This window comes from Canis lupus, chromosome 14, assembly GCF_048164855.1.
Source record: "Canis lupus baileyi chromosome 14, mCanLup2.hap1, whole genome shotgun sequence".
NCBI lineage: Eukaryota > Metazoa > Chordata > Mammalia > Carnivora > Canidae > Canis > Canis lupus.
This window is the reverse complement of record NC_132851.1, coordinates 62828883-62844666: the sequence shown is the minus strand read 5'-3', so window position 1 is coordinate 62844666 and position 15784 is coordinate 62828883. Positions and strand designations below refer to the sequence as shown.

The window sequence follows — 15784 nt, the reverse complement described above, 5'->3', positions numbered from 1 at the left end:
CTTGATCTCAGGGTTGTGAGCTAAAGCCCCACATTGAGTCTAGAGATTACTTAAAATAAATAAACTTTAAAAAATATATATTATTGTGAGAATTAACTAAGTTTTCTTAGTTATACTAAGAACAAACTAGCACGTGACCCAATTAATTATTATAATTAATATACCAGTGCCAAGTGATTTGATCGCATAAAAATACGCTAAATCATTACTTAGATTAAACCTTTCCAATATGATGTATCCTCATTCTATTGATTGTCTAGCCAAGACTTCCCTATAAGCACATTGTAGACCCCAGCAGGTCAGGGAGCAGCTTACCTTGTGGGCACAGGGACCTCAGTCAGGGCACCCAGCATGACTGCCTGCTGGAGCCGAACAAAGGCAATGAAAGGAGTATCCAAGAAGTCAACCTCCCCAACAAGCACGTTGGAGGCTTCTGCATCACGTGGCAGTTTTTTCATGAACTTATTCTTCAGCTGCATGGGAAGAACCCAGAAAACACAACTTATTTCCAGAGAAGGAAACAAGAAACACTGCATATATCACTCAAGAAAATTCCTTTATATGAGTCAATACACAACAGGCTCTAGCTAGCCATTTTTCTATTATGTTTAATCATTCTATTATAATAAACATTACTCTGTACTTTGAATTCAAAAATATTGAGGATACAGTCACATGACTTACATATAAAACAATGTTTATGTATAAAACAATTCATTTATTTATTCACTCACTCAATAAACATATGTTGAGAGTCTACTATGAGCCAGGAATTGACCCAACTAACCCCTAGGGACACAGGGATAGATCAACAAATTATATTCCTTGGGTCATTTTTCACCAGGGGAGAAATAAAATATGATTTAAAGTAGTGAGAAGTGCTATGAAGGAAAAATAAAACAGGTTAGAGGGTATTATTTTAGACAGGGTGGTCAGGGAAAGCCTCTGAAGAAGTACATCTTACATTGGATAGGGGGACAAGCCATGCAAAGATCTCAAAGAATTCTAGGCAAAGGGAACAGCAAGTGCAAAGGCTCTGAGGCAAAAAAAAAAAAAAAAGAGAGTGAGGTATAATAAGAAGGTAAGTGTAGTGGGAGCTAAAGGAGAAAAGAAGAGGGCAGCCCGGGTGGCTCAGCGAGTTTAGCGCCCCCTCCAGCCCAGGGCATGATCCCGGAGAGCTGGGATCGAGTCCCACATCAGGCTCCCTGCATGGAGCCTCCTTCTCCCTCTGCCTGTGTCTCTGCCTCTTTCTCTCTCTGTGTCTCTATGAATAAATAAATAAAATGTTTTAAAAAAAAAAGAAAAGAAGAGGAAATAGCAAAAGAAGTTACGTAGGTAGTGGTGGTGGGGGCAGGTGGTAAGAGCCTTGCAAGCCATGGTAAGGAGTTTGGGATGTTTTAGGTGGGACTTGCCTACTAAAAATCCAGGTGGAAAGGTGTAGTAGGAAGACACATTTAGAAGATATTACCACGTAAACAGAATTTAAGACCTTGAGACAAATGACATCTTGAATGTAGAAAAGAGGGATAAGAATTAAATCCAGGGCCATTTTATCTTTATAGGAATGGGAGGAGATCTAGGCAGAGGACATCCTCAAAGAGCAGCCAGTGAGGTTGGAGGAAAAGCAAGATATGCCAACAATCAGGTGAAGAAAGGGCTCAATGATGAAAGTATAACAGCTGAGTCATAGGCTGCTGAAAGTTCAAATAAGATGAGAAACAAGAATGAATCAATGAATTTGTCAAGAGGAAGGTGCTGGGTGATCTTGACAAGAGCAGTTACAGTAGACACCACAGTGCCCAGTGAAGAATGGGAAGTGAAGAAGTGGAGACAGGTAGCAGAGATAATTATTTTCAGAAATGTTGCTACCAAGAAAAGGCAAGGAATAGGAATACAGGTAAAGGAAAACATAAAATAGAGAATTTCTTTTAAATGGCAAGTGTGCTAACACTTTGGATTATTAATGAGACATATTACTGTTGTAGAAGACACAGGGGACAAACACAAAAACAGCTCAAGCAACCCTGAACTATGGAAAGGATAACTGAAAAGTGAGCTGATGAAGGAAAGGGGAAGGGCATATGGGAATTTGAGAGGAGTAAAGGTATAAAGTGGTTTTCTTGGGGAGTAAAAGTTGCTTCTTACAGTTATTTGGAAAGCTTATCCTGTAGGTGTTCTTCATCCCTCTCCTTGCCTTCTCCAATTCCCACTTAGAAGAGTGCCTATTCAAGCACTCTTCAGTGAGTAGGAAACACCTCCCACAGCTCAAAGAAAACATTCAATAATTGTGGATGTTGGAGATGAGAATTCTGCAGGACCACATGAAAGGCACAGACCTCTGATATATTCTTAATATTAATATAAATGCCCTTCCCCTTAGGTCAAAAGTTACCAGTGAATTCAGTACTTTTTGCCATGGATTACTGCTGGGATGGGAAGTTGCAGACATGACTCAATTTTCTCCATTAATTAAAAAAAAAACGTTATAGAGGTTATAGTAACAATTTCTTTTTTTTTTTAATTTTTTTTATTTATTTATCATAGCCACACAGAGAGAGAGAGAGAGAGGCAGAGACATAGGCAGAGGGAGAAGCAGGCTCCATGCACCAGGAGCCCGACGTGGGATTCGATCCCAGGTCTCCAGGATCGTGCCCTGGGCCAAAGGCAGGCGCTAAACCGCTGCACCACCCAGGGATCCCTAACAATTTCTACTTACAGAGTTTTCTTTCTCTTTTCTTTTTGTTTTTCAGTAAGCTCTACATCCAATGTGGGGCTTGAACTCATGACCCTGAGATCAAGACTCACATGATTTACATTCTGAGCCACCTAGATGCCCCCATTTACAGAGTTTTTAATTGGGGAAAATAAAGTGACATGAGACGTGAGCCCTAAAATTCCATCACTTTCACTAGCATCTTTGTAGAATTTTTTTTCTTTAATTTAGCACTTCATATAAGAAGAAAACTGTAAGGCAAAAAGCAAGTACATCAGGGTTAATAATTTAGTGGAAACAAACAAAAAAAAGCAAAGGCAAGATATTTAGATGTTTTAGGAACATGACCACTTCTAAGCAGTAAGGAATTTTCCAAAGTTTATACCATTAGTCCTCCAAGAAATGTTAATATTTAAAAAAAAAATCTGTTTGATTCTATAAATAGTGAAAGAGCAGCCATGGGAAGGGTCTAAAAACATCAAATTGCCAAAACTATTATTATCACCTAAGGAAGTTGTGGTAATAAACTGTTTTCTATCAACACAGAGTACAATACAGTATGGCTAAGTGGTACAAATGCCTAATAAAATATCACTGCTACAATCATCTTCCTCAGGTTCTTTCTGGAGAGTTCTCATTACCAACAGCTCTATAATAATCTGATTTTATTTTCCATTCTGTTCAGCAGACTCTTTGCTCTATCAAGTTAGGCAGGTAATTATTTTTACTTCTTTTCCCTGCTTTATTTTTTCCTTCTCTGTACTTTTCATAGTCAAACATGCCATGTTTTACTTATCATCATTATTATCTGACTCCCCATAGAGTATAGGTTCCATGAAGGTAGAAAAATCCATCTATTTTCTTCAGTATTGTATCTCTAATGCCATGAAAAGTGCCTGAAGAGAAAGGTTGAATAAACATCTGTTGAATGAATGAGTGAGTGAATGAATGAATGAATGGTGGTTATTATTTCTGCTCTTCCCAATAAGCTGGTTAAACTCCTCTCTTAAAGGTTCTGGACATAATCACTGACCAGGCCATCTAAATGGACAAAAGGCCTAGATATGGCCAATCTTAGTAAATTCCTGCGCTGATAAGAGTGATTGGTCCAAGGGATGGATGTGTGACTCAGGCAGGAATCAAATCCTTTTGAGAAACTAATATTTACCAATATTTGGGTTGTATAACAATCAACACTTTCCCTTTACCTGAGGTTGTTTCCCCTCCATGTTGAAAGGGCCTGTCATGGGACTGTCCACACTAGGATTGAATGAGGTCAGCACCCAAAAGGTAACAGACAAAAGCAGGAGAGAAAAATGGATGAAAAGAGAGATTGCTGAGTCCCAAGTTCCAAGTCCTGAGGCCCTGCAGCTTCTCCATTCTGTGAACTCATCAAGAATTCTTACTTCTTATGTAGCCAGAAAATTCCATGTTGGGTTTAAATTAATTCCTGTCTACTGAAGAGTCCAGACCCTTTGCAAAAATGTATTAGTCAAATAAATTGAGGAATACTAAGTTAAATAAGATTAAATATTTTTTCAAAGATTTTATTTATTTATTCATAAGAGACACAGAGAAGGCAGAGACATAGGCAGAGGGAGAAGCCGGCTCCCTGCAGGGAGCCCGATGTGGGACTCGATCCCAGAACTCTGGGATCACACCCTGAGCCGAAGGCAGATGCTCAACCACTAAGGCACCCAGGCATCCCAGATTAAATGTTTCTGTAGCACAGAAACTCTCAGAGCCTTGACTATGCCTAGATGCCTAGAAATGCTTTATCTCCCATTAGGAGATAAATAAGGCACATTATGATATGAAAACAGATTTTAAAATGTTATTTTGAACAAATTTTCTCGCTTTCCATTTAAAATCCACCCTCAACTTCATCTAATTCTCTTCAAAATTTATGGATGCCTATAACGTTCAAGGCCTGGTGGTGGGCACTGCAGAGAACAGACAGACTCAACTCTAAGAAAAAATTATAAACGTTAAGCAAAAAGGTGAAGAATAATCAGAATTAAAAGAACAATAACAGATAATGAAAGCAAGAATGGACTAAGGTTTTCAAATCAGGTTGAAAATTACCCAATACACTCATCTGGATTGAATTCTCAAGATAAAGTTTGACATTTCTTTCCTATAGATCACTAGTCACTTCTCTAAGGGATATACAGCCTGGATTTTATGCAAGGTCAACTAAGAATGAATACAAATTCCTTTAGCCAACCTTGATCTCAAAGAAATAGATTTCAAATGGCTGCCATGTGTAGCTACAACTGGAACATCAACAACTCTGTGAATCCAGATGTGTGCATTTCAGATCCCTTTCATACTAGCTGTATTTCTTCCTTCCAAAGAGTTTGCTATAATTACTCAGAAGGATATGGCTTGCCCTCTGCCATATAGGCTCATTTTTATAATTTCTTAAACTTCCTTACTTTCTGAGTGGTGTTCTAACAACTTAGTGATCACAGTATTAGCTTGCCAAGAATCTGGAGATCATGACTGGATAGAGCAGAACAAGTGGACTGATTATGAAAGAGAGAGGTTACAAACAATGATAGCTCTGTGAGGTGATAGAAAAGTTACTCGCACAAGTGATATGCATCATCTATAGCTAATTGAAAAGTCAATCTTCTATACTCTACTCAGGTCCTACATTCTCCTGCCATCTTCTATGAAGGCAGATTTTAGGTCTTGTATACGCACCCACTACTAACTACTAACCAGTGTTAACTGCCTGGGATGACTGTATGATTAATATTGCGCCCTCCACTATCCTTATTTTCACCCTCAGACCAACAGCATTACCTGGTAAGTAGGTCCAGACTATCATAATATTCGTCAGCCACTTAGTCATTTAAACACTTCTTTTTGTCTGCCTTTATTGGCGCATGTTAAAATAAGTGCATCTGTTGGGAAGTGTCATTTTTAACCAGGAGTACTCCTAGTTGTCATCTGAATCCGATCTGTTAGAATGGAACTTATGGGCTGTTCAAAGTCCTTACTATAAGTGATGTTTTAAAAATCATATAAACTTGAGGATATTTTCTCTTTATACAGTTTATACCTAGTGCTACCCAATTCCATACGTTCTCTTCTCCTCTCAATGAGAATAATTTTAATCTTCCAAACTGTGCTTATTTTCAATTCACCCTGCTTAATGATTCATGTCTACTTGCTAACATCCACCTGCTTTCCTGGGCAAAGAATTTATTCCTGGCTTTCTTACTGGGGTTCCTTCCTAGCTTTCTCTTTTTCTTCTTAGTTTATTGTCTCTTCTTCTTGCTGATTTCCTCCCTTCCAATCTCTTTGAAAATTGCTAGCTCTTATTCCTTCCCAAATCCACTTGCTAAGCTCAAAATCATTAGATCATTCCTGGATCATGTCCTTTCACTGCAAAGAAATGTGTTAAAGTAGGATCACCGTAACTATCGGTTTCTTTATGATAGTCCCAGTTTACCCCACTGTCCTGATATTAATATTACCTTCTTTCATTCTCAAAAGTGTCTTGTGCTAAACAAAAATTATATGGTCACCCTATATTTTAATTTCACTGAGGTTGACTCTTGAGCAATGCCGAAGATATGGCTCTGGAGAATATATCCATGCTGTAGAACCTTGAAGATTCAAGGAACTCAAAAGTAAGTATGAGGGAATGCCTAGGTCAAACAATATCTTAGTAAATTATTTATGCTACTTGAGTATAAATCTATTCATTTACCATATGCAAACACTATTAACTATTAGACTAGGAAAAAAGTGCTCTCACTCACCAGAGTGGGGATTCTGCCTCTGGCCACTCCCTTTCTCTACATCTTGGAGGAAAAATGGCCAATTTGATGGAGTAGAGTTTGACAAATTCATTGGTACTTTATTTTTTAAGATCTTATTTATTTATTCATGAGAGACATAGAGAGGGAGAGAGGCAGAGACACAGGCAGAGGGAGAAGCAGGCTCCATGCAGGGAGCCTGATGCAGGACTCGATCCTGGGACTCCAGGATCCCACCCTGGGCTGACGGCGGTGCTAAACCGCTGAGCCACCAAGGCTGCCCAAATACCTTTTTTTTTAAATGGGAAGGTTACAAGAAGCAAGCTGTTTTCTCTTTTAAGCAAGACAAGTGAATGGATTTAAAGAGAGAGAGCGACTGACTCTACATCTTCATCCATGTGGCTGGTTAGGCAAGGAGACTCAGAATCTATTTCATAGGCTCAACTACATTTCTCTATCATAACACATGTCTCTTAAGTCTATGAATCCCAGGATTTAGAGTCTGTGTGGGTGGTTGTAGGCCTGGAGCTGTGTATTTAGCGAACTAAAAATGTCCAACCTAAAAAATGTTTCTAAGAGACTTCACTTTCAGCTCTGGTAAACTAGCTTGCACCACATCAACCCTTCCAGCAAGAAAAACTGAAGAATTTTTGCAATCTGCTTAAAGGCTTCAGAAAGTTACAGTGGCATTAAAAACTTGAGGTACCAATACCCCTGAAAAAGGAAACTCAGAGGTGAGGCTTAAATTCAGCTCTGATTTCCTTTTAAAGGCATTTAATGATTCTTAAATAGCTGCAGAGCTCAGAATTGAGGAGAGCTTTCAGTAGTTTCAAAGTAATGGACAAGCATGCCGTGCATTTAGTTGGGGCCGCTAAAGGACAAGACCCAGGCTTAAGGGCAAACTAGTAATTGACTAATCCACAAAGAAACTGAAACCCAGCTTCCAATCAGTTCACCTCTACACTGAATATTAAGGTGACCTGCCCCACACCTAAAGCCCATCCCAAAGCAAAAGAAACAAACTGAAGAAAGATAATATCATCCTGAGTATCAAATCATCTCTACAATGTACATATTCTATCTGACATTCAATCAGAATTACTAGGCATACTAGTAGATAAAATCAAATGACTGGGACCCAAGGGATTAAAAAAAAATTAGAAACAAAGGAGAGCTACATATTGTAAGTATCAGACACACTCTGAAATAACTTAGTAATATTTTTAAAATATTGATTATAACCTAGAGAATTTCAGAATTATTTTTAAAAACAAAGTAGATTTCTTCAATATTAAAACATGCATAGTTGACTTATTAAAGTCAGTATTATTCATAGTATGAAAATATGACGTATCAAAATTTGTAGAATATAGTTGAACAGTGCATTGGGTAAAATACAGGGCCATAAATGCAAATATTGCAAAAGAAAAAAAGCCACAGTTTGATGATCTAAATATATTATCTCATGAAGTGAGAATAAGACAAAAAATGAAACACAAAGAAGGTATAAAGAAGAAAATAATAAAAATAAGAGAAGAAATCATGACAAAGAAAATCTACTATGCTAGACATGTTCTATTTCATAATCTGAGTAACAATTATACACATGTGCTCACAATGTGAAAAATCATTAAGTAATTTATGATTTATATATGTCTGTATATATAAATCACACACACATATTTTACTTTAATAAAATAATTATACAATGAGTTTCTTAATAAATAAACTATTATTTCATTGCAACTCTGGCTTACATGTAGTTCTCCCTTGGCACAAAATACTTAAAGGGAATCAAGGACAGTTAAAAACTAAAACCAGGGACACCTGGGTGGCTCAGTGGTTGAGCATCTGCCTTCGGCTCAGAGCGTAACCCAGGTCCTAGAATCGAGTCCCACATCGGGCTCCCTGTAGGGAGCCTGCTACTCCCTCTGCCTCTCTCTCTCTGTCTCTCATGAATAAATTAATAAATAAAATATTTAAAAAAAAAACCAAAACCATATTCCACAGCCCTAACTCATAAAGGCTTTTGTAAAGATTGGAAGAGATCAGCAGTAAAATACCTAGCAATATAAAAAACAGAAATATGGGGCTTACTCCTTCTCCATTCTTTTTGGTTCTCCAACATGAAAAGTAAACCTCCCTTTTGTCTTCACTCTTCCTATCTTGTACATCAGGGAGACTACCTGACTGTGTTATGTCTGAGGTGATATACACCTGCCTTTATCTTCCATTAGTATATATGCCATTAATAGCCCACTACTCAATGTGAATATAACTTAATTAAGTATACTGTCCTTAGGTTAAAATTAGCTTCCAACAGTGTTGGCATGAATAAGCAGATCATGAAAAGTCGCCTTGTGAAAATGAATCCCTGGAATAATTTCTGAAATATATTTGACCTACTGAGAGCTACGTGTATTACTTGGAGCAGACTTCTAGTCTCAAACTCCAGGAATCCTGGAGTAATGGCTGGGAACTAGGGTACTGCCTACGGTTGGCTTTATGGTTAATTGAAGACTGTCCCTATGTCCCATCCTCCTCCCCATTTTTCAGCAGTCCTCTCATGCCACATACAGAGAAGAAGCGAGCTGATCTCAAATTGTCAAATTAAAGTCCATCACTCATACGGGGAATATAAAAAATAGTGAAAGGGATTATAGGGGAAAGGAGAGAGAAAATGAGTGAGAAAAATCAGAGAGGGAGACAAACATGAGAGACTCCTAACTCTGGGAAATGAACAAAGGTTAGTGGAAGGGGAGGTGGGTGGGGGGCTGGGGAGACTGGGTGACAGGCACTGGACAGGATGAGCACTGGGTGTTATACCAAATGTTGGCAAATCGAACTCCAATAAAAAAAAATATACAAAAAAAAAAAAAAAGTCAACCTGCACCAGCTTGTCCCCCAGGTATGGGGAAAATAGTTATCCTCACCAAAAGCTCTATGCTGGCCTTTGTAACCGAGGGTTCCCAGTGTAAAAGCGGCCTACTCTTGTGTTCCTTCCTAGTACAAGGAGCTTGTTTTGCTTCTTTGCTCTTTACAACTACCCAGATGAGGCAGAAGGCTCTACCTAATTCACCAGGGTTGTACTTTGGGGTTTGCAGCCAAAGCCTTGGCCAGTAATAAAAGGATTCTTGGCCTTTGCTTCTCTGTGTCCACACTTCCCTTGATGATCTTCTAAAGAGAGTATTGCACTGAGGACAAGTGTTTGGTGTTTCTGAACAGCAACGGCCTGGACAAACATCATCTCTCAAACATATCCCAGCACTCCACTGCTAAATCTCATTTCTTTCTTGTCAATTGTGTGGTTGCCCAACTAGGAAATGGAAGAAGGAGGAAAAAGATAAGAATCACTGTTTCATAAGCTTAACCAGGTATTGCTTTTTTATTTCAAGACCACATAAGAAAAATCATCTTAAAACTTTTCCATTCCATGAAGATATCCTTTACTCATCCCTTAAGCTAATTTGTGGAACTTTTTTGGTGTAATAGAGCTACTGGAATAATTTCTACACACATTGTTTTGTTTTGTTTTTTAATGGAAGCTCTGATTGCCTTTTAGGTTATCTTCAAGCTGTGATTGAGAAGAATATTTCCAAAGGCTAAAGTTAAAAACTATTGCCCCAACGTCTAAGAGGCCTAAACAAAAGAAAAAGGAGCAATTGTCTGATCACTTACAGAATCTAGGCACTTTTAATGTTACTAGAACTGAACATTTATGATATTATCAAGATTTCCAGAGTGTATAACATACATACACAAGAAAGAGTACAAAGTTATTAACTAAGACAAGATGCCAAAGGCTCTGTGGCTACATGTTTTTACTTTGTGAACACTCTTGCCCTTTCATTTATTCCATTTTTTAAAATACAAAATGAAAACAGTCCCTTTAGGGTGAAAATTTGATTTTCTAATTTTTCCTTCCAAATACAGACATCTTACCACCATTAATGCAAATGATTCTGCAAAGCAGCACATTCACAAATGGCTATTAAACTAAATATAACATTAAGTACAATCCATTAGTTCTGATTTCCTAAATAGGATGAAATTTCAAGTACTGACCTAGTTTAAAAATTAACTTGTCAAAATCTCTAGTCACATTTTCTTATGTCTTACATCATTAAAAAATCATACTGTCAATATGCTTATATTTAGTCTTTAAAATACTTCCATATTTACTACCTTACTTGAATTCTTACATCATGCTTACAAGAAATATATTATTAAACCATTTTCCAGGTAAAAGAAACTAAAGTTCAAGACACTGCAGGACTTTATGAAATTCCTACAGCTAAATGCCCAAGCTAGGACATGAATTCTAACTTTTAAGGCTCTGTCCACTTCACTATACTATGTGCACTTGACTATGAACCCCCTATATTTCTAATATATATTTTTGTTACCTAAAACTGAGAAGATGGTGCTCTGAAATTTCTAAGCCTCTTACACAGAACATTAAAGTCAAGCACCTAAGATAGTTTAGGCTCTATATAATCTTTAAAAAATTTAATTGACCACATTTTAAAGCACTTAACAGGATTTAATTACATAAAAATAAAATGGGTCAGAGAGAGAGAAGGAAGGTAGAAAATCCAAATAGAACAGCACCTTAAAATGTATTTAAGTAAATCAAGAATCTGTAAACTCCAGGTGCTAGTTGGGTTAGATAATGTTTTTAGAAGTTACTTTTCCTCCTTTTTTGTTGTGTCATGAATTTCACTGTACATATAAGCAGGTCACCTGCTCCATGCATTAAGGTAGGAAACTTGAAATACTCATTAATCTATCCGGTGGGAAATGCCCTTTGCATGGATGCCTGCCCTCCCTACCCTATCCCTTAGATGTTAAATACAACTTATGCCTCCAAACTCTACCGAAGAATTACAAGGAGAGTAAGCCTGACCTCGAGGCCCCCAACTTTCCCTGACATTGTTCTACTGCAGGCCCTAGCCTGTGATTACACTTATCACAATGCATGCACTGATGGACTTGGCTGTGAGTTTTATTAGAAAAGCACCTTTGAAAACGGTTCTGGGCACCTGGGTGGCTTAGTCCATTAAACATCCATCTTTTGGTTTTGCTCAGGTCTATGATCTCATGGGTTGTGGGATCGAGCCCTGCATGTGGCTCTATACTCAGTGGGGAGTCTGTTTGTGGGAGTCTCTCCCTATGTCTCTTGCCTCCCCTGCTCTCTCTCTCCAATAAATGAATAAATCTTTTTAAAAAATAAAAAATAAATAAAGGGCTCTAAAGTACCCTAGAGGGGTGTCTGGGAGGCTCAGCCAGTTAAGCATCTGCCTTTAGCGCAGGTCATGATCCCAGGGTCCTGGGATCTAGCCCTGTATCCAGCTCCCTACTCAGTGAGGAGTCTGCTTCTCCCTCTCCCTCTGCCCCCCAACCCTTCCTTTTGAGCACATGCTCTTTCTCTCTAATAAATAAAATACTTTTAAAGTAAATAAAATAGCCAATAAAAAGGAAGCACATATTATTCCACTTTGTTCCCCTGGCACCTTATAAGGGCATGGCCTTGCAGTGTTTACTAAATGTCTGTTAAATGCCAGAATCTATGTGATCACACCTCTGTTGTAGGGTCCTTATACTCCACACAAATACAGGTAAGGCCACGGAAGGCCCAGAAAAGGTGCTCCATTTGGTGGTAACAAACGTAAAGTCTCTGGTGAGAAACAAAGAGGTTTTACTGGTTCTAAAACTTAGGAACATAGGTCAATGAAAAAAAATAACTTTTATATTGGGTTGCTTAGTAGCCACCATTCACTGTTTTCTTAAAAAAAAAAAAAAACCTACTAAAGTGCCTTAAAGTCCTACTCTTCTCTGGGATTTATCAGGAAAATTTTAAAAAGAAGTCCTGCTTTTGGAGAATAGCTGCATGTTGACTTACCTCTTAATTTAAAATTTCAAATCTCCATTTAATAAAACCGCATTCGAAAGCACCATCACCAAGAGACACAATGGCCTTCAATAATGATTTTTATATTACTAAGAGTAATACTAATGGTTACTAACATTTTTTCCAAGATTTTTTGTTTTTTTATTCATGAGAGACAGAGAGAGAGAGAGAGGCAGAGACACAGGCAGAGGGAGAAACAGACTCCCTGTGAGGAGCTCGATGCAAGACTAAGTCCCAGGACCCTGGAATCACGATCTGAGCCAAAGGCAGACACTCAACCACTGAGCCACCCAGGTGTCCCTACTAACATTTTTTAATCAATGGTTCAGGCCAGATATCAGGAAATTTGCATGAGTTATCTTATTAAATCCTCACCACATTCGTATCAGCAAGTTACTGTGGTCACTACTTACCCATGAAGCAATGAGACTTAGAGAGATTATACAACCTAAGGTCATGAAACTAGAAAAGGCAGAGCAAGGATTCAAACCGAAGCCTGTCTATCCCGAGTCCGAGCTTCACCGTGCTAAGCTCAGTGATTGTTCTTCAGCTGTTTTAAATCCAGGTTGAGAGAAGGAATAAGCTTTGGGGCTGGAGCTGTAAGCAAACCTCAGTCCTTCCTCCTCCTGGTTGTGGACCAATGAGCAAATGACTTCATTTCTTTAAGCTGAGTTTCCTCATCTATAAAATGGGGACAATTAATGACCACTATCATAGAATTAAGAGGAATAGATGAATGATGTTTGAACATGTTTAAGCACAGTGCTAAGCAAGTAACAGACCCCTCACGAAATGTGTTAAATGGAGGAATTTATTAGGCTCTGAACCAAGAGAACATCAGTGGGGACAGATGAACATCATATTTAAAAGAGATTTGAGAAACATTAAAAGGCAGAACATACAGGACTTATTCAATGCCTGGAAACAGGGAGTGAAAGAGAAGGAAGAGTCTAGAAGGAAGAATCTAGAACACAACATTAGGACTATATTTTTCCAAACATCAAAAACAAATGTTTCACCAATACTAAGATTCAACACTAAAAATGTGGCTGAGCAATAAAAAAATACCTGCACACTAAAGTTTGATTTTATTTTAACCTCAGCAACAGAATCATAACAATCATTATTTTTTTAGAGGTTTAATATCACCCTAGAATATATGGGAATGAGTTTACTGGCACAATAAAATTTTTCTCTCCCAAAGGAATAAAGAAAAAGATTGGCACCATATTTAATTTTAGATACAAAAAAAAATAATTTCAGATACAATTTTCTGAATTTTAGGAAGAAATCTCTTCCCCAGTTTATACTGTAGACTTAAGTACATATATCCAACCAGTATAGGACTTTTGTAGGCAAGTTAATTCTACCAAGTTTACAGATGCATGACTTTTAACTAAAGAGGGCTGCAGAGATACATTCCCCATGGTAAGGCTACAAGATCAATAAATGGGAGGCTGACATGAACGTGGTGGATCAGTGCAGCTATATAGTAAAACAAACATAATTCCTCACAATAACAGGGCCATTTTATCTGCATTCCTTCAAAATGACACACTTGTCCTTGAATGACCATGTTTTCAGCAAGAAGAAGAAAAAAACCTTAAATGCTTTACTTCTCTCACCCTACCTATTAATATCTAAAAACCAGTATCTGTGTTTAGTCTTCCCTCTCCTACCCCAAAAAGAAAGATCCTAAACATAGGGTTCTTTTGTTCCTTCTGCCCCACAATCTCCAGCTGCCATTGGGAGAGAGGGGCTGGAGAGGGAACAATCAAATGAAGACAAAACAAAAATTAGCATCACAGGGTTAATGACTTCAAGAGAAAATTATAGTTTAAGGGGAACTATTTCATGTGTATTCTCCTCTGCTCACATCTCAGACAGGCAGCTAATAGAAAACACAGACTGCTTTTTTTTTTTTTTTTTTAATGACCAATTTAGGTTAGAGCCTCCACCTGTGCTAATTTGTGGCCTTCCTGCTTTAGCAGGTAACCGGTCCAATGACAAGAACTGCCCCTTTGATCAAGCCTAGTCCCTACCTGCCCTGGGGCACAAGTTCTCTTCCTGTGTTGTTGGGTCTGGCTGTGCCTAACTTTGCTCCTCTCTGAGCCTCATTTATTTATTGATTTTTAAAGATTTTATTTAGGGATCCCTGGGTGGCTCAGCGGTTGGGCGCCTGCCTTCAGCCCAAGACATGATCCTGGAGACCTAAGATCGAGTCCCGCATCGGGCTCCCTGCATGGAGCCTGCTTCTCCCTCTGCCTGTGTCTCTGTCTCTCTCCCTCTCTCGTGAAAAAATAAAAAAAATCTTTAAAAAAAATAAAGATTTTATTTATTCATTAGAGACAGAGAGAGAGAGACAGGCAGAGGGAGAAGCAGGCTCCATGCACTGGGAGCCCGATGCGGGATTCGATCCCAGGTCTCCAGGATCACGCCCTGGGCCAAAGGCAGGCGCCCAACCGCTGAGCCACCCAGGGATCCCTCAGACTGCTCTTTTAAAAACAAAAAGTGCAAGGCAAGGAAAGTGGGATAGTGTGATCATCACAGGTAATGTACTCAACGAAGTTAATGGCTCAACAAACACTGATGCAGTGTACTTTTCTTGGACAGAAGCTGAGAAAATGTTGCCCCCCCCCCCCCACCATGCGCTCCACCCCAGAGCAGACCAGGAGTTGGCCAGGCTCTGCTCTTCACACTCTGTGGACCTCGGAGTTGGTGCCTCAGGCTTCAACCTTCTACTTCTCTGTCTTCAACCTCACCTCTGCAGTTCCTTTCACTCAGAACAAGAAGGAAGACGCAGGACTCTTGTCAAAGCACAGAGCAGTGGTTCTAACTTGGGATCCCCAGTGGGAATCCAGGGGGTCCATGGGCACTTTGAAATTATATGCAAGTTTTTGTGCTTATACATTTATTGTGCATTTCTCTGGCGAAAGTAACTATGATTTCATCACAAACTAAATGGATTGTTGACATGGAAAAAACATAAAAACCATTGCATTACACAGTCTTTAAACTGAAAAAGTATGTAACAAAGGCCAAAATTGCTACTCTTTGAGGTTTAGGCCTCTGTATACAGAGTTCATACTGAAAGCTTTCTGTGGTCCAAGGAATGGGAAATTTGTACTAGGAAAAGAGATACACAGAATGCCACAATGAAAAGAGCATCCCCCTATGCTAGACGCTTGTCACTGGCAAGAACATGCTCCCTAGATGATTCTTGCAGAATCCGAGAACTAAAAGGGATCCAGAAGGGCCCAGGTGTGGCTCTCCGGAGACCCATAGAATCTAAATATTCATTCAAGGTCACACTCCTAGAAGCAACAAGGACACAATAGATGCCCTCTCCTGAGCGCTCTACTTCTGTTCCCCTACACCACCAAGACA

General features: G+C 38.8%; 1 protein-coding gene across 10 annotated transcripts in view; it reads right to left on the bottom strand.

The window, feature by feature from the left end:
* The window catches only part of SLC4A4 (solute carrier family 4 member 4), a 343433-nt gene that overhangs the window by 119550 nt on the left and 208099 nt on the right, over positions 1 to 15784 (bottom strand). For all 10 annotated transcript variants that reach the window (XM_072775341.1, XM_072775342.1, XM_072775345.1 and 7 more), the window contains one exon: positions 316 to 473. In XM_072775341.1, the coding sequence (XP_072631442.1) occupies positions 316 to 473 (158 nt within the window). The remainder of the gene's footprint in view (positions 1 to 315; positions 474 to 15784) is intronic.